Source organism: Anticarsia gemmatalis, chromosome 20 (assembly GCF_050436995.1).
Source record: "Anticarsia gemmatalis isolate Benzon Research Colony breed Stoneville strain chromosome 20, ilAntGemm2 primary, whole genome shotgun sequence".
NCBI lineage: Eukaryota > Metazoa > Arthropoda > Insecta > Lepidoptera > Erebidae > Anticarsia > Anticarsia gemmatalis.
Genome location: NC_134764.1, coordinates 7,145,156 through 7,172,331, shown reverse-complemented (window position 1 = coordinate 7,172,331; position 27,176 = coordinate 7,145,156). Strand labels below are relative to the sequence as shown.

At 34.7% G+C, this 27,176-nt stretch overlaps 2 protein-coding genes across 8 annotated transcripts in view; one reads left to right on the top strand and one right to left on the bottom strand.

The window, feature by feature from the left end:
- Ald1 (fructose-bisphosphate aldolase) overlaps positions 1–24,492 on the top strand; it is a 58,180-nt gene extending 33,688 nt beyond the window's left edge. For 2 of the 6 annotated variants that reach the window (XM_076128132.1, XM_076128133.1), the window contains exons 2-9: positions 12,129–12,245; positions 12,711–12,802; positions 16,712–16,886; positions 18,515–18,718; positions 19,085–19,200; positions 19,360–19,459; positions 19,825–20,024; positions 23,594–24,492. In XM_076128132.1, the coding sequence (XP_075984247.1) occupies positions 12,134–12,245; positions 12,711–12,802; positions 16,712–16,886; positions 18,515–18,718; positions 19,085–19,200; positions 19,360–19,459; positions 19,825–20,024; positions 23,594–23,689 (1,095 nt within the window). In that variant the 5' untranslated portion in view covers positions 12,129–12,133 and the 3' untranslated portion in view covers positions 23,690–24,492. Of the gene's footprint in view, positions 1–9,713; positions 9,868–11,060; positions 11,221–12,128; positions 12,246–12,710; positions 12,803–16,711; positions 16,887–18,514; positions 18,719–19,084; positions 19,201–19,359; positions 19,460–19,824; positions 20,025–21,223; positions 21,895–23,593 lie in introns of those variants that run through there. The other 4 variants (XM_076128134.1, XM_076128131.1, XM_076128129.1 and 1 more) reach the window with 4 other exon arrangements.
- LOC142981749 (fructose-bisphosphate aldolase-like) lies at positions 36–8,922 on the bottom strand. Of its 2 annotated transcripts, XM_076127847.1 has the most exons (10): positions 8,881–8,922; positions 8,317–8,414; positions 6,782–6,900; positions 4,580–4,668; positions 3,698–3,872; positions 2,975–3,178; positions 1,931–2,046; positions 1,038–1,137; positions 518–717; positions 36–216 (listed from the first exon to the last, which is right to left on the bottom strand). In XM_076127847.1, exons 3-10 carry the CDS (start codon positions 6,894–6,896, stop codon positions 121–123), a joined length of 1,095 nt encoding a protein of 364 aa, XP_075983962.1. In that variant the 5' UTR covers positions 6,897–6,900; positions 8,317–8,414; positions 8,881–8,922; the 3' UTR covers positions 36–120. The 2 variants fall into 2 exon arrangements, with proteins under 2 accessions (XP_075983962.1, XP_075983963.1); XM_076127848.1 differs by lacking the exons at positions 8,317–8,414; positions 8,881–8,922 and adding an exon at positions 8,192–8,213.
- Positions 24,493–27,176: the final 2,684 nt, after the last annotated feature.

Here is a 27,176-nt window from a genome sequence, read left to right as displayed (position 1 = left end):
ACGCCAGTGGCGCTCGCAAATAAAAAAAATTGAAATTACATTTTCACCCATCTTTGTTTCACTTTTGTATCAATAATTATTATCATCATGATCAATCATTTTTCCTTATAAACTAAACGTCTAATATTTGTGGTTCGCAGAGAAGTTGGACTTGCCACCGGCAGCTGAAGAAACACCACTACCTTGGTATTTTCCCAAAGAAGCTAAACCGTTAGCCTGAAACAAAGAAGATGAGGATTTAACAATTGCTTTCTAAAATATTATACGTCGGGTCTAACCTTACGTACATTAGCCGAAAATTTAAATATCAATAAGAGGCATAATTTCCTAATTATGTATTAATTTAATTTAAACTTTATATAAAGAGCTGTATAAAGGTGGACTTAATGTCACGGACATTTTCTTAATGACTGTTGATATGTTGAGATATAAGAAACCCTGACTTTTTTATTTACTGCTATCCTCAAGCATTCTTAACCTGATCTAGGTTAGGCCAAAATATAACTCGTTCACAAACCTTAGTTCTTTTCAGTAGTTCAAGCTGGGCTTTTTTGACATTTTCGTCCTTGCCTGCCCAGGTTTTCCACACGGACGCCTGCAGAGCTCTGCCGTAACTGAAGGTCAGTGCCCATGGAGTATACAGATTGACCTGGTTTATAGCATTCAGGTACACTGTTGCTTGTTCTTCTGATTGACCGCCGGAGAGGAATGCTACGCCTGTTGAAATAGAAGTAAGTAAAGGACACCTCTGATACGTAGAAGCAAACGCTTCTTCCAACATCAACGATATTGAAATATGAGATATGAGCGACAACATAAAGTTGTTTGTCTGCAGTATCTCTATCATCGATTTACTAAGATTGTACTGGTGCAACGAAAAATGAATGCGTTATTTTTACGCCAGGCACTGCATATTATTGGCATTTTCTTTGGAAAATTTCACGATTAACGCCCCATTTCGATTCACTTTCGATCAAACTACGTATTAAGTGGGCCTTTATATAGTCTCTAAAAAACGGGAGGTAGATGAGCGTTACCTGGCATAGCAGCAGGAACAGTTCTGCGGAGAGCTGTGACAGTAGCAAGGGCAATCTCTCGAGGAGTATTCTTCTTAGCGCAGCCTTGACCGGGTGTCACCTTAAATAAAACAGATTCCCTATGTTACAGGTAGTTACGCTTGACTGAGGAACTTGAAGAACCAATGAGAACATTACTATAAAACTACACGGTGCATGCCTAATTTGTCTATCTATACTAGCATATTGAGTCATCAAAATAATCGCTATATTTCCTAAGAAAATCAAAAAATATTTCTATAGCTAGGTTATTTTAACAACAATTTCAACGTTCTAAAATCTCTGTTGTCAAAAGCACCTCAGAAATTTGTAGCTCACATACACAAAGTAGCTTATAGGTAGCAGGAGCTAATGAAAAAAGGATATTAAATGTACCATTTCTCTTGCAAGAATTTATCCATTTTCATTTACAAGTGCATGCCCAGCGCATATTTCTCTTTTATTCGATAAATTCTCTCGTAATCGGTGTTTAATGGCTACATCCATTCGAAGAGAAAAATAAAGCGCTAACACTTCGCTAGTTATAGAAGAGCGTCGATTATGCCGAGTCACGTTCCAAGATCTCTTGAGAATAGCGACGTTGTAAAATTGAAAGGCTTAAGTTATCGGAGTAATAAAGGAAGAACCTGAGTTCATGAGGAAATAATGACGCTTTTTTGAAAAATAATTCTGAGGAATGCAAAAGCAGGGTTTGAAAACTGCATTATTTAAGGTTCTCAAGGATTTTGTACTGTCAAATTATTTGAAGACCGAAAATATTGTTTTTTACTAGCGTATGTAAGCGGCTCGATACTAAATTTGATGAGAATTGGTTCAGTAGTTTACTAAAGGCGGTAATAAAAACTTTTACTTACCATATTGGGTTTCAACAAAGATCCTTCCAGGTAGACGTGGTGATCGTTCAGCGCTTTGTAAAGAGCAGCCAACGCGATCTCTGTCACTTTTTGTGTTCTTACAATGTCATGATCCCCTGGTAATATGAAGAGAAACGGTCAATCTAACGTAAGTTATAGGGGGTACGTTTTATTGGGTATTTTGGTTAACGAACGATAACAATATTATTTATAGGTAGATCGTACAGCTTGTTTTCTCTAGGAATTCAACCAACCTGATCCAAACCGTTCCTTTTCGAAGCCGTTGTGGTACAAATAAAACAGGTTATAATATAAAGTACTACATAATGTGTTCACAGATTCTATACCAATACAAAGTTTGAAGAGAACACACATAAACATATCGCACATATGCCCTACAGAAATCAAATGTAGTCCAACAGTAATTAAGGAGATACACAATACATTAGCAATGGTCATGTATTAATTATTGGCGGAGCAATCAAGCCGATTAACACTAACTTGTCAATCAAACGTGCATTAATTAATGTAATGTCTGACTGATCGATACGGATGATGTTTGATGGAGATTGAGTTAGTTGGTTTTTAATTATGAATTAATTTTGCAAGTGTTAATTAGGTAATTATTGAAAAAAAAAACATTTTCAATTATATATTGATGGGATAGCAATTTAGATGAACAGTTCAGTGTTGTCAAATGTTTTTGTTTTAACAAATGTTGCTCAGCATAAAACTACTTTCAGAAGAGTAATATTAAATTAGTGTTATTGTTTCTTATCACCTAACTTATTGCCTAAAAGGCGGATTTTCTCATAGCATTAAAACTAGAAGAAAAAGTTGTTTATTACGTACAATATTTATCAGTTACGTCCCTTACGTACCTTTGGCAAAATTTGGAAATCATCTTTCAAAACCCAAAAGCGAAGATTTGGTGAATACGACAAAAGAAGTTAATAAACAATTGTGCTTTAATTAATGAATTTGTGAAATTAAATGGTCCTTTTCAAAAAACCAGAACAACCCAAAAATTTCAGGGTAACGTACCATCCAACAGCACATCAGTTTCCACAATAGGCACCAGACCCTCGCTCTGGCAGACAGCGGCATATCTTCCCAGCACCTGCGCCATGTCGTTGATAGCCTGAACTGATGGAGTATGCTCCCCGATCTTGAGAGGACAACGCCATTTTGCAAATCGGCAGCCTTGTTTCTTGTATTCTGCGCAACGCTTGGCTAGGTCATCCAAACCTAGAAAAAGGCAAAGAAGATTAAGTTAATCTGCTTATTATACTTTTCTTCTCTTCAGTACTAGCAGAGAAGCGTGCACTGTATTGATTGTGTTGAAATGACTTCGTAGGCTATATATTATACTGAACACCTCCCAGTTAAACTTTCAGGTGTGGGGCAGGGTCTCTTCTCTCCCGTAATAATTTGGTTTCGCATACCTATTTCCTATCGAGTATGAAAAGGAAGCATCTTTTAATCTTCAATTGAAAACAAAGAAGGCAGATTACGTGCGATCTTGTAACCATATTTTATTTGTTCATGCTATGTAAAGTCTCATGATTGTTTGACCTCCGTGGCGTCGAGGGGGTTTGATTTCCACTCGGAAAAAAAATTGTGCGATCCATAAATAGTTGTTTCATGTCTGATTGTACTTTGTGTCCGTTGTTTGTATGTTTGTAAAAATCTCCGCGACACAAGAGTAATTCTCAGTACAGAAGTTGTCTTTTTGAGCATTTTATTCCAATGTTTAAATTAACTAACCTTGTGTAGTAACCTCATCCTGTGATAGGAACAGAGGAACCACATCTTTGTCCAACTTGATACCAGGAATGATGTTCTTCTTCTTCAGGAGGTCCATAAATCTCACGCCATCGTCAGTCTTCTGGTATACCGTCTCATCGAATAAGATTACTGCAGAAACATGCTCGCAGAGGTTCTGGAATACAGTGGTTAAGGAAATAACAGAAAGTATACCGAGACTTGGAACTGTGCTATGAGTTCGCACATACTCCTAAGAAATTGAAGTCTTTTCACAAATATCCCAGTTCATGAATATGCATGTCGAAAGAACCAGTTGTGCTTTTGCAATTCGTCCATCGGGTAGTTGCGTAACACCATTATAACCTTAATAAGTATATTATAGTATTATTATGCTGCTTTCTTCTTCTTCTGAGAAAAAGACTATGATAGTAAACATTTTACATAGCTTTAAACCTCTAAAACTACATTTATTGCGTGAACTAGCACGAGATTTATTTTTGCGACAAACACCGGCTGCGAATTTTACGCAGTTTCTAAATTAACTGCTGTGGGTTTTGGCTGTGAACCATGTTATACAAGTACCTACGGCGTGCATTGCCACTAGCGTTTTTTTAAATGCTTTTTTTTATAATATTGTTTTTTTATAATGCTGGTCCGTAAAATAATATTGAATAGTCCACGGCTCTCCTGCTTTTGTTAATATGTTTTAGCTAGTTTCATGAATTTCAATCACAACCAACAAGTTTAGAACACTGTAATCTGTAATCCTCAGCAATTAGCAAAATAATCGAAATAGATTTAATTTAGCCAATTTCAGCATACTTTGTGCACTGAGGTGATTAATTACGCTTCTCTTTTATTTTTAAATGCTAAGCAACTTACATCAGTAGTAAAAAGGAGTTGACGGTATCTCCTTCTGTTGTTTTCTGTGTTCTGCGAACCTACAACAGCTAGAAGTTTGCCAATACCCTCTGGAAAAAGCAGAATAGAATATATTAATAGATGGACTATACCTCCATCACTATAGGGAAAACAAACTCTAGAGAGTTTTCATACATGGCTGATGTAAGCGCATCTTGATTTGTAAAAATGTTGTCAACCAGATAACTTCAACAGCTTAGAACTCGTAAATGTTAAGGATGTTAAAACCAAATAAATCATTAATATTATTTATTATTTACCAATAACCTTCACTCTATGAAACTAAACTTAATAAAACTAAGAATAAAGTTAAACTTTATCGGATTATAAAGACTTAAAATTGAAGATAATAGGGGTTTATTTATTACTCGGGCATCATCTGTTTCTCTCAATATTTCAATTTCATTCCTGTTTTTCGGTCGGTCGCTGATCGAAATTTGATGGGATTTTTATTGACTGGTAGCTTATGTTCTGCTTAAAGGATGGCCTTTTAGCATAATAGCCATAATTCCATGGGATTCTAACGGTCGTTTAGGGTACTCACTGTAACTGAGTTATGGGCGAAATTGTGGGAAAACAAAAAAGTTGTAACGACCGCCTCGTCACTTTGTTTGCGTATACTTAAATAGTCTATCCATACTAATATTATAAATGCGAAAGTAACTCTGTCTGTCTGTCTGTCTGTCTGTCTGTCTGTCTGTCTGTCTGCTACTCAATCACGCCTAAACTACTTAACCAATTTGCATGAAATTTGGTATGGAGATATTTTGATACCCGAGAAAGGACATAGGCTACTTTACCCCGGGAAAATGACGCATTTCCCGGGAAAATTCAGAAAATTCAACGAAGTCGCGAAATATCAATATTATAATGACATTGAATTAACAAAATTACGTTGCCATGGCAACTGTTCTAATGGCGGATATGTCTTAGCGCGACTTCGTTATACTAAGAGATATAAATAATTTTGAGAATATTTTTCTCGAAAAATAAGGATATTTTATATCATCACGCTACGACCAATAGGAGCAGAGTAGGTAACAGCAAAAAGTGTTACAAAAACATGGCGTAATATGTGACGCAAGCGAAGTTGCGCGGGTCAGCTAGTAGTTTTATATATCTAATATTACTATAAGTATTGTAATTGTCATCATCTCAATATATAATAGTCTCGACTTCATAGTCTCCAGTCAATATTTCCAAAGGTAAAAATACCTCTGTGCCTCTGTGGCGCGTTCGGTAGTGTAACTACTGATCATGAGAGCTCTGGTTCGATTCCCGGGCAAAGTACTATTGGTCTTATTCCTCTTATTAGATCGGAGAAAAGTCTTTTCGCATTACAGTATGTATGAACTTGTAATAAAATCTTTTCTCTACACAAAAAACCTCGATATTTGGGTACCTCACAAGCTCATTGAAAAAAAACCTAATGAACCGTGTACGCATTTGTGATTCTTGAAGCCAAAGAGATTTTATTACAAGTTCATACATACTATAATGTGAAAAGACTTTTTCCCCGACTCACATTGATAATAGCGAAATGCCGAATGTGTACTCTGTCTATTTTGAGTATAACAGATGTGATACTATGTATGTATGTACCTACTATAATCTTCACTGACACTTAAAAGGGCACAAAACCGTTTCTTTTTATGTTCCATCTTTACCACCTTCCCTACCAAATGTTGTAAGAAGTTTATTAAAGTTTTTATATACTTGTTTTATGAGTACTTTTTACTACTACCTTCAAGACTTTACTGTAGTCAGGGTAAGAAATAGTTTCCTCTAAATCCCCAATAAAAATGTAATGTAAATTGTAGCACAGTTTTCAGTTTTTATGATTAAACTATGATGACACGAAAAAAGAAAGTTTTAAAACTTAAAGCTGTATTTTTTGTTGTCGGATCTCTTCTTATCAATACGCAGGTGGTGTGATTTTTGGCGGTATTTTAGGATATCTCCAACGAGCACTAGGCCAGCGTGGTTGACTCAAGGCCTAACCCTTCCTTCACTTCGGGAGACCCTTGCCCAGCAATGAAACATTAACGGGTTAAATATACTATTTAAGGAAATCGCTAAGTTAACATTTAAAAAAAGAGGAAAGGTTTTTGCCCAGCAGTGGGACACACTTATAATTCCATTTAAATTCTACTTGCCACATACCATTGGTCTCATCAACAGCCAAGATGCCCTTTCCCGGTGCTACGATGGCCTCAGCTGTGGTCTTCAACTCCTGCTGGAGCTTGGGGTCAGGGTAGGAGAAGTAGGTAGGTGACATTGTCCTGGAAAAAACATTTTTAAAAGTAGGCAATGGGTACTATGATGGGTCTGGCATCTTTGTAGAGAGTTTTGGCATACACGATTTATCGAGGTTACAATTAATATAAGATCGAGGAAAAAGTCTTTTCGCATTATAGTATGTATGAACTTGTAATGAAATCTCTTTGGCTTCAAGAATCACAAATGAGTACACGGTTCATTAGGTTTCTTTTAGTGAGCTCGTGAGGGACCCAAATATCGAGATTTTTGTGTAGAGAAAAAAAAATATTACAAGTTCATACATACTTACTATAATGCGAAAAGACTTTTTCCCCGACCTAAGAATTCTGTGTATTTCCAAAATAAAGTAGCTGTATCAAAAAGGCCTCCGTCAGCTGAATAAGTCTGCGAGTCACTTATGTTCTAAATTCTGCATGTTGGGAACCTCCGCTTTACACGAACCTTGCATATAATATATAATAAGGCTCTCTAATGCCCGGTTTCTGAGTACATTTAACGGTAGTTTATCTATTCAATAGCGTTTTTTTTATATGCGTTTTTACGCTTTTGAATAGATAAACTACCGTTAAATGTTCCTCAGAAACCGGGGGTAAGACTTTCTATTAAGTTGTTAGACTAAAGAAACGTTTTTTTATATTTTCAAAATAGTAAGTCACACATGAGTTAAGTACACAAAAAAGGCGAGAACTTCGAATAAAAGTTTTCTATTCGTTCTATTCAATTGGTTTTATTATTCCTTCGGTATTTTCACGAAAATTGAATAAACCTTTAAGTCGAAGGATAATAGTTGGTACAAATAAAATGAATTGCGTTATTTATTACGTCTAGACTTCGCTTAGACGTATGGAATTTTAGCATGTTACGAAAATAACGTGAGGCTTTTTATTTTTGTTATTCCAATGTACTTGTTTGATTATTATTTCGCACCTTAAAGAAAGAATGACTTAAAACTGAACCTACATCAAGTCTCTTACGCCTTTATTCCACTAAAAATGCGATTTGTAGAAAAGCCAAGCTTCTTCTTTTACACTAAAACAGTCTCTAGATAGATTGAAACTTGCTTAGGCTAGAATTGCTATTTACTTAAACATAAACTGCATTTTTGCGCAGAAAGTTTAAAAGTTCTTCTGCCATAAGAAACATTTGAGTCTACTTTAAACTACAAGAACCAGTAAAATCTAGCCAAAACGTCAAGCAACTTTAGTAAATAATGTATAAATCAATGTATAGTCACGGTTATTACTGTATAAAAGATATAAGTAGGTAATTTAAGTTGTAAAGTAATTAACTAACCATGCAATTCATGTGTCCACTTTTTCGTAAACACGTTTGTTACCTCAAATAAATAAAAAAACATAATTAGGAAGTATATCGGTACATAACAATAATTAACATAAATAATAATGTAAAATAATCACCTGATTTGTTAGAGCACGCACAGCTAAGACTGCTTAGTAAATACTCTGATTAAGACGCTCTTATCAGTAGAGATACAGCGGGATATCTTTTTACAACGCTGTAAAATGTAAAACAACATGTTTGTGAAAAGGTTTACATCAATGGAGAGGTAGGTATCTACCTTGTTAAAAGTTAGGCATACCTATTGTGGATTTTGAACTTTATGATTTTAACGAAATAAATCTGACCTGACAAAAAGACGGTCGGAACAGAACCTACTACAGGTTCGATTTTTCCCGGTAGGTACACTAGCCATTTGCGTGACCAAGAATATGTTTCTTCAAATCGATATGACCATAATAATATGATAGTTAATGTAATATACGTCATGAATAATATAATTATATATTGGGTAAATCTAGTAAATATATAATATGTATATTAATACTAATATTGACTCACAAGAGATTTGCTCTTGTGAGTCAAAGTCAGTAATATTTACTGTTTTTTTTGTAAGTAATAGGTAGGTAGGTACGTAGGTTCTTTAATTTACTTTATAGTTCTGGTATATATTATTTACCTACATTTACTTGGTATGAAATCGGCTGTCTTGCACCACTTTATGTTCACAACTAAAATAATAAAGAGAGATACAAACTGATTGAGCGTAATAGCCAATTGATTAAGAAATCATTCGCCCAGTCTGCTTGCTAGGTAGGTACCTACATGAGTCTGAAAAATTAATTGTTTGAAGTTGCTTCAGTGCGTAGGTACCTACTTTTACATTGCAGATATTGGTGTACGAATAATGTGCGATGAAAGCAAGTAAAATATTTTATTACTATCTGTTTAAAAGTAATCAATAAAATATCATGCTGTAGATAACAACAGCTTTACGCTATAAATTATTTACTGATAAACTTTTGACACTGAATAGATAGTTCATGTTTATTTGTAGTTATGTAATTTATCAACAAAATCCGACATAACGTCGTATGATTTTGGCAAAAATTATTCGGATTAAGACCTTTTTTAATGTAGTTATAATATGTTCTATTTTTTTTAAATGACCACCCATAATTCGATTGTCAAAAATAAATGTAATAGTGATGTAGGTAGCTCGTTATTCAATGTCGATAGATCAATATTGACTGGTGTTATCGTAGACGTTGAAGCAAGAAAATAAATTATAGTGTAATTAATTATCTAACGAAATATTTTGCCACCTTTATTTTCCGCCGCTAATTAGTAAAATGCGATATTATTATTAATTTTTTTTTAACCAAAGTTTAATAAATCGCCATCTAGCTTTTTTCAGTAGAACTACTCCTGGATGTCACAGAGCTCTTAGGAAGTTTAACTCAGTTTATTCTGCGCGAAGCGGGACTTGTAAGAGATTTCTGCTTCAATAACTAGATGGCGCTTTGCGATGTAGGTAAAGCCGTGCTACGCTATCATTAGACCTTCAAATGACCTTTAGTGTGTGTCCTCTCGGCGACTTATTATTTGACAGTACTACCAACGTAGCAGTTCGGGAGTGTCTGTGTTATACCGGATAAATTAAATAAAAAGTAAGTAAATAAAATTATTTTTGTAATACAATTTTAAATTATAGCTTGATATTAAATATGCAAGAATGATTAAAAATCTGTATCGTTTACGATTTGGTTCGTATTTTACGGAGGTTAATTTTTCTATTACGCTTATTTGTTGAAGTGCGATATATCTGTGATAAAAAAATATTTCCTGCTTGTTATTTAACTTTTAATCTAGTTGTTATTATCTAACCATTAATTATAAATGTCTTATTGGAAATATTATAAATCAACAATTTCATAACAGCTAATTGACATTGCTCATTAACGAAACCATGAAACAAGTAAGTTTAGCCTGCAAAACTGCAAAAAAAATTTACCTTATTTTGTTTTGTTAAAATAATAGTTATTCTCCAAAATGTGGATATTTTGATCACATGGTGTGTTTTTGGTTTCGTCTTACATGTTATTCCAGTAACCAGTTTGAACAAGTTCATATTTTTTAAATATTGTACGTTTAATTGTCGTTATGAAGCTTATTAACACTTTAAGTGTATGTGATTGATTTATGAAATATTATTTAAGGGTTAAAGGCGTATTTTCTTTTCAGTGACCTTTCAAGGTCACCTTTGGGAAATCTGAGCAAAGTCAAATCAACTATTAAGCTTTAATATTTAGCAAGTGTAAGCAGTTAATGAATAAAGACTAGCTAAAATTGTTAATCTCTGCAATGCTTTTAATGTGAATTTTAAGTAAACTATCGTACAAAATAATGATTCAGACAGCAGAAGCTATTTTCTTTGGCTATTGTTGTACTACATAACGAACAAAAATATTTGCACAGAGCTGGCAATATGTAGGGTATATGTATATACCTACTGAAAAAAAAATGGTTCCATATTAATTACTAATTTGTTAGAGAATAATATTTTGGCCATTCATGAATGTCCTTTAGATTAGTGCGTAGGAATTAAGATAACGTAAATTGAGTATGGAAACTTATTTATTCATAGAATTTATTTTAAATACGAATTAAAAAATAGCTATTTGTCGATGTCGATAGGTATTTATTTGGTGTCCATCCCTATTCTCCTAAGGGCAAAAATGACAAATAAATCACATGTCAAATTAATGACAGGACTCGCGATTTGAAATTTCTTAATTTAATTTCAAAACAAAAGAATAAACTTGTTTGACGTGAGGCATTCATTGATGACGGTGAGTTTTTTATAGAACATTATTTTATAATGTCGAGTATATTATTTTTAAGTTAAATATTTTTAAGTGCATTTTTTTATAAATAAATCGAAATGGGGGCTAAAGGCAAAGGGAAGGGAAAGAAAAAGGGACCTCCGGAATCAGGATGGATGCCAGGCTTCGGAACGAAAGGTAGAGAAGAATTATAGTCCCTAGATATTTTTATTTTAAAAGATTTCGATCAGTGCGGGCGCTTATCATCATAGAATCAGATTCTAGGATGATAAATACGCAAAAATCTGTTCCAATCCTCTCTGTTCCAGTTCCAAGATGCCTTTTGGTATTGTTAATCAGTTTATTAGTTCTACATAATATCTTGTTTCTTAAATAGTTATTTCAGGCTCAAACTCCAGAATTAGGTTAAGAGTTCTTGAAATAATCTTGTTATTTTGCTTTGCCAATACTAATATTACTAAATAAAACACCGTTATTTAGTATACCTGGTCAACTAGTTTTAGTTAGAAGATGATAATGATATAGACCCGGTAGTTCTTCAAAATGAGGTTTAATAGTACCTATTGTACCTAAGACTGGGTACTTTTCAAAATTTCAGATGTGATTGCCACTATTAAAAAAATATTAATTTTACTCTAGCTTTAATGAATTATTAACAAGATGTTATTTTCCACTATCAGTATCTCAAACATAGTTATTTTCATCCATATTTTTTACTCCCCTTATCTTATTTATAACTGAAATTATCAATTCAGTAGGTATGTTACAAAATTCTTTATATTACAGTAGGTACAATAATATTTATTATTTAACAGAAGTGTATCTGAATAATAAAAGTTGATACTGTAAATAGAACAAGTAAGTTTAGTATTAAGTGCACCTAAAGTTCATAATTTTTTAACTGCAAAATTTAATGTTCTCTAGCATTCAATTATAAATTAACTCTCGTGAATTTTATATTATTAATTAATGTATTGTGTAACATATTCCAGAAATTATGTGTCATAATTTTTCCCATTAGCAAATTTTCCAATAGTATACTGAAAATTCTATTGTCAATACTGATGAGACAATGTTTGTTACAGGCACAATGAGTACCTACTTCCAGTACCCAACTCCCGAGCTGCAGGAGGAGCTCAAGAAGATCGCTCAGGCGATCGTCGCTCCTGGCAAGGGTATCCTCGCTGCTGATGAGTCCACTGGTAAGTTCTGTTACATAATAAACTCAGTAAATAGGTATTTGTTGAAACATTTATTTGAAACAGAATAGCTGTCTTCGGGTTGATACTGGTCATGGCTCAGAAAAATTGATGCTGTCTCTTACAGTTGCTAAGAATTGTAAGCTGGTCTAGTCTTTATCAGTTAATTTTACTATTAAAGTGAATAAAAGTTGTAAACTGTTTGAACTATTTTCTGTAAAGTCACTATGTAGAATTATTCCAACAAATGTTCTTGAGATATAAATTAAAAGCAAGCATTGCAATGTCAACATATACACACCCCCATATAAGGCCAGATTACTTGCACTACAGTTCAAACTTGATTCTAATTGGAAATCAGTACCACAACTAAGATAGCTCATTTTTATGAGATCTAAATCATCACAGCTTCATTTTGCCTGAAAAGTCCTAAAGAGTTAGTAGTTCACATTGAGGTTCTTCGTCCAGGTACCATGGGCAAACGTCTCCAGGACATCGGAGTGGAGAACACAGAAGAGAACCGCCGCAAGTACCGTCAGCTGCTGTTCAGCTCTGACCCTGTAAGTACCATACCTTTACTACCATTATTTTACATCATTTTACCACCACAATACGCTTTGCAGAACAATTCTGGAAGATCTGTTAATTCTTCTTCATATTCTTGTTCTGTTAGACTTTTATTAAGTTGAATGTAAAAGAACAGGGTTCTGCATGTACCTATAACACTTTTAGCTTTGGGTAATTTATTACGAAATGTAATAAATGGATATGAATTTTGAAAATCTTCTTCTTATCGTATGGTTACGTTAGTAGTCAACCTAGTGTCAAAGTTGTTCCAGCCGCCCGAAGGCCTTTGACGTGGCTTATTTTGAAAATAAAGCCGTTGAACTAGTACTACTAGTAGGTATGTCTGTTCAAAAGTGTTCAATATGTGTTGTAACACCAAAGATAATTATTAGTGATTTAAAAACATTCCAAAGGTCTAGTTTTATTACTATCAAACTATACAATTACAAAACAGCCAAGCGATTATCATTATTTGAAAATGTCACCATTATTTTATAAAACGTGTTATCTTTCGAGTGGAGGCTCGTCCGCTTCGCTATCTGGAGGTGTGGCATTTAAAAAAACACGCCAAACCTGTATCGTCGTAGTGAATAATATATGTAAAATAGAACGGGTTTTTGTTTCCTGACTAGACAAGCCCACTGGCCATGAAAGTGTTTTTCGAAAATGTCAAACCACTATCGAATTTAAAAAAATACATTCCTGTATTCTATTTCAAAACTCAATAGCTAAACTCTTAATAATTTAACTACACTTGTGCATGCATTACATAAATACTTAGCTTCTTAGTGGGTACCTACATACAAACATAAAATCTATTCTTTTTCCCTTTTTTGGGGTGAGCAGACACCAAAGAACTTGTCTTGTTACGAATTACGATCTCTACAGATTTCTTTACCTTCCACCTTGTACATTATTGTCTTGCATCATTATTCCTTTACGTGAATCACGACCACCGGTAGTCAATGTTTTCAAGATAAACCTATTGTTTTTCCCTTTCTTCGTCACGTTTACACAGCAAGTTCTAATGTTAGAAGAAAATCAGTTAGAAATATGATAAGTGTCGTTTTTGTCAGCCTGACATTGCACGTTCGTATCTGAGATGCTGATCTGGAACTAAATTTCATCAGGCTGACTTGCAATCCAGACACACCTACTTAAAAGATAAAGTTTGTTTGTTTGGGGTTATCTCAGAAACGTCGAAAATGATTTTGTTAAATATGTCTGATTATTATTATGTCGTCATCATTGAATTGTCATCTTACCGAAAAACTAAATCCGCTGGTCGAAACTGGTTGAAAAGTATTCTACGTGCTTTCCCGCCTTATACAACTTAAAAATTAACGAAGACTTTAATGGATAAGAATTTAATCGAGATACATATTACCTATACCCTCATGAGATTCAATATTCATACTAATTCCGTTTACATCTGTCCTACTTTCAAGATCACTGGCATTGTTTATGTCCTTCACAGAGGTCAAGCGCATGGTTTTCACTTAAAGTGATACGTGCACGTACACACGCGTATACGAAACAAAATTGGGCGGAGCTAGGAACATGTAATGCGCTGTATCCTTCGAAAAATATGAATTTTATAAAGCTAAACTTCTGTCTGTAATCTTTGCATTCATCCTCTCGTATTAAACTTACTATTTACTTATTTAAAACTCACGTGATGAGTATTGTTTATAATTAGACATTGTTGACAATCACACGCGCGACAAATCATAAGCCATTGAAAATAAATTGCACGCGACGTGAAAGTGTCACTGTTTTCAAGATGGCTGCTCATGTGTCTGGCTGGCCGTGAACTTGGCATTCCTGGCTCTATCTATACATGCCTTTGCCTAAGTATGTTCTGAAAGTGTCATTGATCAGATGTCTAGTAACTTTGAACTGCGGAAAATGTGGGAATGTTGGCGCTGGGCTCCATCTGGTATGATGCAAGTGAAAGTGGTATGGCAAGTTAGGGCGTAGTAAACTTGTTTTGATCATAAATTAGTGCATTTTTAGTTGCAATTAGAACTTGTAGTATGAGCCCGTTATCTCACGATCGATATTTCCTGATAATAGTTACAGAAAACCTGTTTAGAAAGTTTTCAGTGGCGTCAATATTTTGGAGAGAGCGTACCTGGTAGATGCGAATATTGTGAATACGTTTGTAGCTTGTTAAACATGACTATTTAGGCATTTAGACGGTGACTTAACCTTTACCTTTTGCAAAAACTAACGTATGAATAATAGTGCATTGTTCATATTTCACATTTTCCAACTAATATATTTAGTTGATGTATGTAAGAACACACTAACCTATGCTTTTGAAATTCTTACCTTTGTAGGTATAGGTACAAAGTTTGATTTCGTTTTAAACATGAAAGGTTAACAATTTTATCAATCTATAGCACTTGTATGTAATAGGCATTCTGCTTTTACCGCAATCAAATCATTTTTTTATGTACATAACTAAAGAGTAGATACTCTTTAGGTACCTAATGATGCAATCTCAAATCTGTCATCCAGATATTGGTTGTGAAATGGACATGACGTTTGTTTCTACGCTTCGGCGTACCTGACTACTGGCATGTCAAAATGATTGCGTCATATTAGCCTTTAAGTCTGAGTTCAAATATGTTGTTGACAGTCTTGCTTGGAGTGAAATGGAATCTATTAGTGGAAGCTAATGATGTTGACTGTACTAATGATCTATTGTTCATTCATTTATTAATTTGTTTGGACAAGATAGTAATGTGTAATATTCTCATTTGAAATTGTACGTAGACGTAGTTAAGAGAAATGGACAAAAACAAGCCACTTACATATATCAATTTCGATACGTTAGAAATTATCAGTAATTTTAGATTTTCTGTACCTAACGGTGTAGGATATGATGCAAACCTGTCTAGATCAGAAAACCGGACTCTGGGCTTGTAGTTATTGGATTTCTCTAGATTTTCTTAGGTTTCGCTGTGATTCATTAGTTGTTGTCTAGTCTAGGACCTAATCGAAGCCATGTATTGAGGCCGGTTTTAATCAGTTACGGGATATAAGAAACTGCCCAATCTATCTTCTAAGCGTCTGATTGAAAATGAAATATCTGTCTATTCTGGTATATTTTATACCTTGTATAACTATGTAAAGATCTCACGTGGCGTTCAATTCACGCGGTATTATTAGTCGCTAATGGATTCTAATACGTGTCGCTAATAGATAGCAAGACTAATCTGTAGCGATAGACGACTTGTGATAAGAATACTAGTTAATATTGATAAATAGATTACTCCCAGTGTTAATATACGTTACAAGTACCTACAATAAGATAATTAACTTCAATAAATTAAGTAATGTAGATTTCCTGTGTTCTATAATTCGGATCGTAGCTTTGGAAATGACACACATATAGTTTCTTCTTCATTTAATGGTTAAAGTAATAATGCTTTACTCCCTTTAGTAAAGGTAAAGGGAGTTTGAGTTTACTCAAATAGTAATAGCTTAGAAAAACTGAGTAGGAAGGTATATTAAGAATGGCAAGAAACTCATAACTTGCTCATCTTTACAATTTATTCTTAACTAGCTGACCCGCGCAACTTCGCTTGCGTCACATATGAGAGAATGGGTCAAAATTTTCCCCGTTTTTGTAACATTTTTACTGCTGCTCTGCTCCTATTGGTCGTAGCGTGATGATATATAGCCTATAACCTTCCTCGATCATCTTCGGCTATCTAACACTGAAAGAATGTTTCAAATCGGACCCGTAGTTCCTGTGATTAGCGCGTTCAAACAAACAAACAAACAAACTCTTTAGCTTTATAATATTAGTATAGATTAGTATAGATATTATTGCTACTTGGGCATCATATAATATTCTTCTATATTTTTAACCACCTTCTCATTGTCTCCAGGCTCTATCAGAGAACATCTCCGGTGTGATCTTGTTCCACGAGACCTTGTACCAGAAGGCCGATGACGGCAGCCCCCTGGTCTCCCTCCTGGAGAAGCGCGGCATCATCCCCGGCATCAAGGTCGACAAGGGTGTCGTACCGTTGTTCGGATCTGAGGACGAGTGCACCACACAGGGTAAGTGCTATAGTGATAATAATCTTTTCTTATAACTGCGCTTCTAGTACCTACTGATTATTTGAAACTAAAAGGAAAAAAGTAAAAGATAACCTTTTCCAATGCATGTGATTAGTCGTCACTTCTTTGTATTTATGCGTTCCTGGTACTTATTGATATGTGGATAAAGATCTCGAGATTTTTTTATATTCATTTGTGTTTTTTTGTGTTTCTCGAAAAGAAAAGCGTCTTTTATGGTCTACTAAAAATTTCTTCATGTCTTGTCATGTCACGTCATGTCTTCAAAAATTCTTTCATATAGAAGATACCTGTTCAAATTGGTTGAAATGTTTCGTAGATTGTCGCGTCCAAACAAACGATATCGTAATCATACCACAAAGATAAACTTTAAGGACTTGAAATATCACCCTTGACTTTCTTTTATAAGTGCATTTTTGACTGTAATAGGTAGATATTTTTTTATCTTAAGTTTTTTCAATGTTTTCGTTTGTAGAAGTGGCCGTATTATTATCGGTATATACACAGCTGTTATAGATAGTTATTTTCTCAAACGTCTCACGCCGCTTCACAAGTGGTATTTATGCCGTTATCGTGAACAGGGGGATTTAAACGGATAACGACAATGTACTCACATACTACGGAGTTGTTGAATATGGATTATTTGTTGAGAAAATAAAGGGAATTTAGCATAATCGTGTAGAATTGATTGATAAGCATGTATGTATGTAATTTTTTGCGAATATTTTCCTCAAGGCCTGGCCTTTTATTCCTTTACTCTACAATGCTATCACACCTCCAAATTACATTGCTATAACGGGCGAAGGAACATGGTTAAGGACAATCAAGCTCCCCGAAATTATGACGGATCAAACTTTGCACTTGATTTTTCAAAACATATTTAGCCAATAAAGAGCCCAAATAGTCTTGTTTTGAACACGTCTTCATTTAATTAAAATCAACAGCAACTAGTTGAAACCACTTTACATAAAACATACTCGATGTCATATCAATGTAGACTTTAAAATATGACGAACATAGGCGTGGCATCAGCCGACAGATACTGTGACCTCGTACCTATCTAACTGACCCCTAGCTCCTTCAAACGTGACGGGTACCAATATCTTATCTATGAACTACAGTAATTATAGATGTACCATTACGCAATGAAACAATCTGTACTGACTGATATTGTCAGGTCGTTTTGACGATTAAAGACCACTGCCAAAGGTCATTCTTTATTGGAGTTTGCATTTAGAAATTGTATAATCTTAGTTAAATACAAGCAGGTTACTGAATTGCTAGTTGCTATGATTTTTTTTGAACTACGAAATAAGGATTATATAATTTGTGTTTTCAAAAACAGTTATTATTACAGCTGTAGCCAAGCGGATTAGAAGTTTTATTATTATGTCAATGACTTTTAGCAATGATGATAATGAACTTATACATTGCTTGAATTTTAATTTTTAGTAGGCTACTTATTATACCGGGAAAAATTGTACCTATCAAGACTATAAGAAATACAAAACCCTTTTAACTGTCCCTCTGCAGAGTAAGGGTCTCTTCGCAAAAGGGATTAGGGGATACGAAAAGTAACAGCATTAATCAATTATTTTCCATTTTGCCAGGTCTTGACGACCTCGCCCAGCGTTGCGCCCAGTACAAGAAGGACGGCTGCCACTTCGCCAAGTGGCGTTGCGTGCTGAAGATCGGCCGCTTCACTCCTTCATACCAGGCCATCACTGAGAACGCCACCGTCTTGGCCCGCTATGCCTCCATCTGCCAGAGCCAGCGCATCGTGCCTATTGTTGAGCCCGAGGTGTTGCCCGATGGTAAGTTTACTCTTTTATACTTATGTACTCCTGGTACCTAGAGAAAAGGATGCGATCGTTTTAACCCGCAACGTTTCCACTTTCCGAGTTCGACAAAACAGTTAGTGACCTCTTTGATGTGTATGTGTTCCTAGTACACCGTCGCTTGCAGTAAAATAGAAGATTCCTTTTAGTAACGGAGAATAATAATATAATTTAAACATCTACCTGCAAATCTTATGGAACAAATCGATGGAAAAGCCTTAGCAGAATTAACTAATTACTGGTTCAACGGGTATAAATGAGTGCATTGTTCGAAAATAAAACTTCTACGTCCTCATAGTATTTATGATGTAAACTCTAAAATTCTGCTTATTATGTTTTCAGGTGAGCACGACCTTGACCGCGCCCAGAAGGTCACCGAGACCGTCTTGGCCGCCGTCTACAAGGCACTTAATGACCACCACGTATTCCTTGAGGGTACCCTCCTGAAGCCCAACATGGTAAGTCTACATAACGCCTTCGTTTTCTGTTATCCTAGTACTCTTTTGAATTGTAAGAATATTAATCTACCATTTAAGTTCTCTTCTCACTGAAATTTACTGTTTGTTTGCATTGCATTATCTTATTCAATTCCATGTACTATTTATTTTCTTTTACAGGTGACTGCTGGTCAGTCCTGCAAGAAGACCTACACTCCCATGGACATCGGCCGCGCCACCGTCACCGCTCTGCTCAGGACTGTGCCCGCTGCCGTTCCCGGTAAGACAACAGTTCTAATGACTACATAACACAATGATATTGATAGATATTGAGGCATACAGATAATAGACATTTGATTTTGTTTGTCTAGTAAAATTGTAAGACTAATGCCCTAGTAAAACATTAAAGATTTACGAGGCACGTAGAGAAGTCTTATGAATAATGCTTTCACACGCAGCAATACTGGCGAATACTAATTGAAGTAATGTTGGCGAAATATCAAAGTCTACACTTTCGATTCAGTCTAGGCAGAATACAAAGTATTTTTTCTGAAACAGCCTCAGACTTAGTTTCCCTAACTTTTAATGTTGATAATCTAAGCTAAAAAAAAAAAAAAAAAAATTTACATCACCTCTATTCCCCAGGCGTAACATTCCTGTCCGGCGGGCAGTCGGAGGAGGAGGCGTCAGTGAACCTGAACGCCATCAACACGGTGGACATGAAGCGGCCGTGGGCGCTCACGTTCAGCTACGGGCGCGCGCTGCAGGCCTCCGTGCTGCGCGCCTGGGCCGGCAAGCCCGAGAACGTGGTCGCCGGACAGCAGGAGCTCATCAAGAGGGCTAAGGTGATTGTTCAAAGTTTTACAGATTTGCCGGTGGAAGAAGTTTGTTCAAATTTGCTCCGTTCCGGCGCGTCGACAGTGTCTCCGGCTCGCCTCCGGAATAAGTCAAAAACCTAATGCTAAAGAAATTGCTTCTGTCGTGAATTCGATTGCTATGCTGTCATTTTCGGGTTCAAATCCCGGACTAGGCAAAAAGTAGTGACGTCACTTTTGTTAGGGCGTTTTGAGAGATTTTTTCGGGTGTGGAAATTGAAGTTCTAGTTTTTCCTAACTCTGAAAAGAAGTGAAGCTGGATCCGGCCGATCTGTATGGCAAACTGTTGCATTAGAGACTTTTATGAGACATAAGTATGAGTGAAAGGAAAAAGAAAGTGTGTCTATAATGTAGTTTGATTAGGTATAAAAAGGATTCGATCCCCTCTCGAAAAGATAGTCTTAAATATGAATAATAAAAGTTGACGAATGTATAAATGTAGTAGGGCATATAATTCTATACCAGCTTGTTCGTATTAAAATAAAAGGTAAGTTAAACTAAATATAATGTCAACACGTGTGACTAACCCACAGAACCTTTTACAGGATTTGATAGTAGTTTTACTGCACACTATTTAGTTATTTAGTTGTTTGCATGTATATGTGTTGTCTTATGTGTTCATATTTACCATGTTGTGTTGTTTTACCAGTTATTACTCATTTTCATGTGTAGCTAGATAATCCATTTCAATCCTTATTTAATAAACTATGGCACAAAAAATACTGATACACAAGTAAGGAGTAAAAAAATATGTGTTTAGTGAAAAAAACGAATGGCTAAAAATAAACTAATGACAAAAAATCCAAATTAAATCCACGCGATTTAGTTAGTTAATACGAGACTCCTTATAATATGACTTAAATTCTTTTGACTATAACTAAATTCGCTTATTTTGCAAGAGAATTCATACCATACTTTGGGCTTACACTGTGTCTACCCTAAACTATGTCTGTGCCTATTCGACTATGAAAAAAAATTCTAGCTACACATGAAACCAAATGGAAATAAAATACTAATCCGACAATTTTTTCCTCAACCAAATTCAACATTGCATCAACTCCGGCGCATCCAATCACGTGGCTCCACTATGCACCAATCACGTGTCCGGCTGATTCTAAATTTGAAAACTATTCTGGAATGTCACTCGTTTGCCAATTATGACGTCACAGGCTAACAGTCTGGCTTGCGTTGGCAACTACGTGGCAGGATCCATTCCTTCCCTTGCTGCGAGCAAGTCTAACTTTGTTAAGTCGCATGCTTACTAGAGTTCTTCACTACCGGTACCTATAAGCTATCTATCCATCGTTTTAATCATAGGAGTCTTATATAACTCCTATAGATTCTACTGCCTTGTTTTTTTTTTAAATGGATGGATGGATATAGATACTGTTTGGATGTATTTTAAAAATCACAATCACGAATTTTGTTTTTTTCTTTTCGAATTTTATATTTTAAATTGTTTTTTGAGATTGTCATCAAATTATTTATCACAAATTTCTATCTCGACGCGTGATTCGTAAAAGCATTTATTTTATCAGTATGTTATTTTTTATTATTAATTCTTAAGTTTTAATTGTTATTTTATTGACAAATAAAGAACAAAATCATGGAATAACCGACATTTTTTCTGATCCTAAGACTACCAGTTGTATCATTATTAGTAAAATATTTTTACACTAACCTTTTTGACTGAATGTTTACAATAATTATACGACTGATACAGTAGTTTAGTCTGCATGTACTTAAACATTAAACAGCTTGAATATATCCTAATATACACCTTAACCCGCTTGTTGTGTGTGCTTGACAAAAAATGTTGAAATAAATACTTGTTTCTGTATGCTTTTTGTGTTTTTTTCACCCTTAGTATGTAATTGTATTTCTTACATACCCTAAGTGTATTAGTAACATACCTTTAGTTTTAGTTGTAGACTAACCATGAGTATTGATAGCTTATCGACAGTAAGAGATAGATAAGTAGTTTAGGCTTACTTCTTTTCTACGCTGATGTCGATGATGTAAGTCGGTCTTACGTATGTATGAGCGCTGAGCGAAACTGACTGACGTGCGCGGTAGATACTTTTATGTAATACGCAACCAACAGTATGCGTGACTTATGTACCCAATCAATTCAACATAGCAGAAAGGGAAGCCTTAGTTGCACATATGCTCATCCATATCTTGTGTAGTGTCTATCTCTTGCTGACAGTAGGTTTGTAAAAGAGCATTTACATATAAAGAATATTTTCGTTCGTAATTTGGTGATCATTACAAGCGTACACGAACAGGCACGACGTGTGTGACGTGTGCTAATGTTACGGAAATAAGCTTTACCTGTAAATGCTATGTAACAAAAAAAACTTGGAACCTCCCCAATTCTTATAACCGGTAGGTACCTATTAAAATTCTAACAACATTATTACAAATTGATCTATTAAAAGAAAATATTGAAAAGTCTTCACATGATTTTGATCACGATGTTCAAATTGATGATTTAAAACCTTAACAAAGTCACATTATAACGAGATGTTAATCTTTAGACTCCCTATCCCTGAGTCTAATTACTCATTTAGTCATGTTCAAGTCTTTCCGGCAGCCTGAACAGCGTTGACCATAGGGGACTCTCTGCCGACCAACCTTACTAAACAAAATACTTTGATATAATTGATACTAACTTAATAATAACCCTGACACTTAACGCAAAATGTGTTATAAGAAACTAAAAGTTCCTTCTTAAAATCAGACAGCAATTCGTTTTCCAAAAATCTTTCACTTATTTTGACACTAACATTTACATAAGGCGCTCAGTAGGAGAACCTGTTATAATAAAGTACCAAAAGTTTCTTCTATACGGCCAGTGTAATATTTTAACATTTAACTTACTTACGCAAGGCGCTCAATAGGACACCTTTTTCTATTCAAGCAATATAATACCCAAATTCCTATGTAGTAAAACGATCTAACCCCTGTAGAAATTGTATGATTGAATTTTATTTTGTAAACAAGAAAGACTGCTGTAACCATATAAGGCATTTGGCAGTTCTATACAAAAATTTGGCAGGCGCTTGGTAGTAGTACTACGTAATTAGTCTCGCTTTTCGTAAGGCGTTATAACTGCTATTGTTGTTATTGTAAAGTTGTCTTTAATAACCAAAAGATGGCATTGCTCAAATATGTACAAAAAGTGCATTTCATTGAGATAAAAAGTTGTTTATGTGCTGATAAAGTAGTGAGGAATTGTGTAAACATGCGTTTTTTATGATAAATTCTGTTAAAAACAGATATCTATGACTTGAATTGGCCTTGAAATTTGAACGAATGTATTATGATTTATGTTTTTTTTTGACGGTTTTTATCTGAGAAAAGTATTTTTCGTGTTGGTAATACAGTGAGGCGATATAAGTTGGAATTAACGTTTTTGAATTTTATGTAATACTGTTACAAGAGTCTTATATTACTGTATCTAAATATATTATTTTTGCAGCTAAAATAAGTATTATATTTTCAACTGTAACTTAATTATATTTCTTTCTTTCCAGGCTAACGGCCAGGCTTCCCAGGGCAAATACGTAGCGGGATCCGTGACAGGTGCGGGAGCCGACGCCGGCCTTTTCGTTGCTAACCACGCGTACTAAACGCAAAAAAAACATTCATTATCATCGCTAGTTGTTGTATTAGTACAGATTTATTACGAAATTAACGCGCCACAAGTAAAAAATACTGTTGAAAATGTCTATGGAATGCTCTCTGGTTCGACTATGGTCACTGCTATTGCTTTGCAAGCGATTTTGCGAGTATGACTATAGTTCCTTTAATATAAGTTGTGTTCCTCGTGAAATCGCGAGCAACAGAATAACAGCTCTCTCATTCTAACTACAGAGAAAATTCATAGATATTTTTTACAAGTAAACTAGCTATTATGGTATCGGTGATAGCGACGAGAATAACAGTGGTTCAAACTGGATTTGAATTTAAAAAAAAGAATAGCTTTTTCATTCGTCGCTGTATCGAAGAATTCCAATTTTAAATTCAACAATATGGCGCGCGGTAGTTTTAGAAATTGTAAGCAAGATACTAATTTGTAAGACATTCAGTTAATTTGCTTATAAATTGTATGAAATTCATGCGTATTTTTAAATGAAATTTTAGATTTAGATATTGATATATTTATTGAACAAAACATTTAGAAAAATGTATCTAGACACTATTGTAGTGGTTGACAAAACGTTGTTGTTGTGTAAAATAGACCATATTACACATTTTTGATACATAATTTATTTACCAAAAAAACGTATATAAATTATATTTTAATATTCAAAATCAGACCATCATTGTATGTAAGTTAATTTTGTATTTATCTATTGATTTCGAATATCACTTTTAGTTGTAAACTATTTTGATATTTTTAAGAGTAATAAATTAATTATCTTTGATCAGGTAGATTGGTTTCATTGTAAACCTTTATTTAGAATCTTCTAACCCTTCATCAGAGAAAAAAAAAGGTAAGTAAGTTTGAAATACCTAATATTATAGAGGTACCAACTCACACTGCCCCAAAGCGATCGCACTTTATTGCACGTGCTCCATGGCGCAGTAGTTAACCCATTCACTGCCTAGCTGAAAATTAACGACATTACCCAGATTCCGCTGTATTATGATATCAGCCCGCCCATCGGCGGGTCCGGCATCTCGATTAAGTATCCTTGCCCGCCCATCGGCGTTTTTGGCATGTAGCTGTAGATTTCGACATAAACCGTTTCACATGTTCAGTTTACATGTACTGTACCGTGTTTAAAGCGTGTATGTGAAGTTTCCTGCGATATTTGTGATAAAATTGTGACAGTTTTATTGGTTATTAGCTGAAATAGAAATGGAGCATGAAGGTAAGGCATAACTCTCACTTAATTAATCTAAGATGAATCAAAATCATACAATCCTAAAAATTAAGCTAATATATATGTAAAGAAATCTATTAGGCCTTTTAAAAACCCACATATATGTGCCTTTTTTAATTGTCAGGTGTCGTCAATCCTTGGGTACATTTAATTACATACTTAGTTAAAAAAAGTACATTATGCAAATTTGCTTACAATAAATTTTTATCGTTCCTCCTATTTACTATATGTAATATTTTCTTTCTTTTGTTCAGACAATACAACTGAATTTGTTATACACAGGTAAATATGGTTTATGACTTCTGGGTCCTACCATGATCATTATGTCTGCTGTTTTTTCGTGCAAAATGATTTAGCTCGTGCGATATTTGTTTGCGCTTCTGGCCAGAACATTTTTTTTATGCGTGTAGGTTATAAATCTTCTTATTATATTTTATCGACGCAAAACAACATCAATTTCTATTAAAGGTAACTTAATTTTAGTTAAAATTTATAATTATAAAATTTTAGTTAAAATTATAGTTCTTATCTAATTTCACAAAAGGTTGTTAAATCCTGAATAAGTGTTATGCCCGCCCATGGGCGGGTTCGGCATGAAAAGTCGGAATTGACTTTTTTCCAAACCTGAGATATCTGCAGGCCGTTTTGATAACGAATAAATTTTAGTAAAACGAATCATTTCACAAAATCTTTCATTTTTCTAATGGTTATTGGCTTAGATATCGGAGGTTAAAATCCAACCGCCCATGGGCGGGCTCGGCGTGTCAGTAAAAACGTTTCACCCGCCGATGGGCGTGCACGGCACTGAATGGGTTAAGGTTGTCGCCACGATGCTGCCAGTACGCGGGAGGTCGTGGGTTCGTTTTTCAAAGGAAACAAATATTAATTTGTATGATCCACAAATATGTAGTTGTTTTTGGTCTGGTTCGACTTTGTATCCGTTGTTTGATCATAAAAGTTCTGCGACGCAAGAGCAAATCCGAATGTGGGCTGTGTTTCTTATTCTTATGTTTCTAACATTTTTTTTAATGGTAGGTACCCACGTAGAATTTAATCCAGAGACGCGAAAGTACTAAAATGGTTATTTGGTGGAATTTGTGAAAACTATTTTTGTACGGACTTGCCTATTTATTTATTTATTTATTTATTGTTATGAATCTCCAACAAAGGATACATTACACATTTGAATACTCATAATCAACATTTGTAACAAAATGTTCCTTCAATTATAGGAGATTACAGCATACTCAAAAAAGGCTTCGGCCGTGTATGATACCAGAGTTTGGTAACCAGTATCATACGAAGAAAAAATGATCGTTGTAGGATACTGGTATCCAAGTAATAGGAATTATTATTTTTCTGATACCCTTCATTATGTTTGGTAACCAGTATCCAGTAAGTAATATAACATTCTGCCTATGAAACCAACTCGGCAAAACTGTGATAAGCAAAAGGGTAGTTTCCCAACTCAATACTGAGATGAGAACCCTAACTGGTTATGTCATTATCCACTTCTGGTTATATTATTGTCCTCTTTCATCCGAGTAAAAACCATCGGATCGCATTCTGTACCGACGCTTATTGTAAACCCTCGCTTTATTAAAAACATACAAGGAAACAAGGAAATAGTTCATGAGTTTTGATTTTTACGACTTAATTTTTAACATTTAGAGTAACACTCACTGTACATCTATAATTAATATTGTGGCAAAGCCAAAAGGTAGATTCGTTTGAGTAGAGTTTTTTCCTGCGGTACTTGCGACCATCACTCAATAGTGTTTTTCCTCCTCTCTTCGCAATGATAAATTCAATTTCTTTACTCATTTTGGACTACAGGCAACGCGGAAATATATCAATGCACATGACATCATCAGTTGCATACGAGGAGATGTTAAGAATTCACTTGTAATTATTTGATATTTTCCTTAGCTGATACTCGGTTACATAAAACGAAAAATCTCTATTACTTGGATACCAGTATCCTACAACGATCATTTTTTCTTCGTATGATACTGGTTACCAAACTCTGGTATCATACACGGCCGAAGGGTCAAAAAATATTACATAAATTTTTTAACAGTCTTTAAAATATTGACATAAAATATTAATATATATATATAAAAATGAACACTTATCCTATTACGGGAATTAGAACATAATCGCTAGTAAATGAAGTAGTAGGAACAAAACAGTACCAAAACACTTACCTTTCCTCGGCACCTAAATA

Coding starts and splice junctions, on each gene's coding strand:
- LOC142981749 (XM_076127847.1), bottom strand. CDS start 6,896: ATGTCACCTACCTACTTCTCCTACCCTGACCCCAAGCTCCAGCAGGAG. Junction 1,138..1,930: donor CTTTGTTGAAACCCAATATG/GTAAGTAAAAGT, acceptor GTTTTATTTAAG/GTGACACCCGGTCAAGGCTG. Junction 217..517: donor AACTACTGAAAAGAACTAAG/GTTTGTGAACGA, acceptor TCTTTGTTTCAG/GCTAACGGTTTAGCTTCTTT.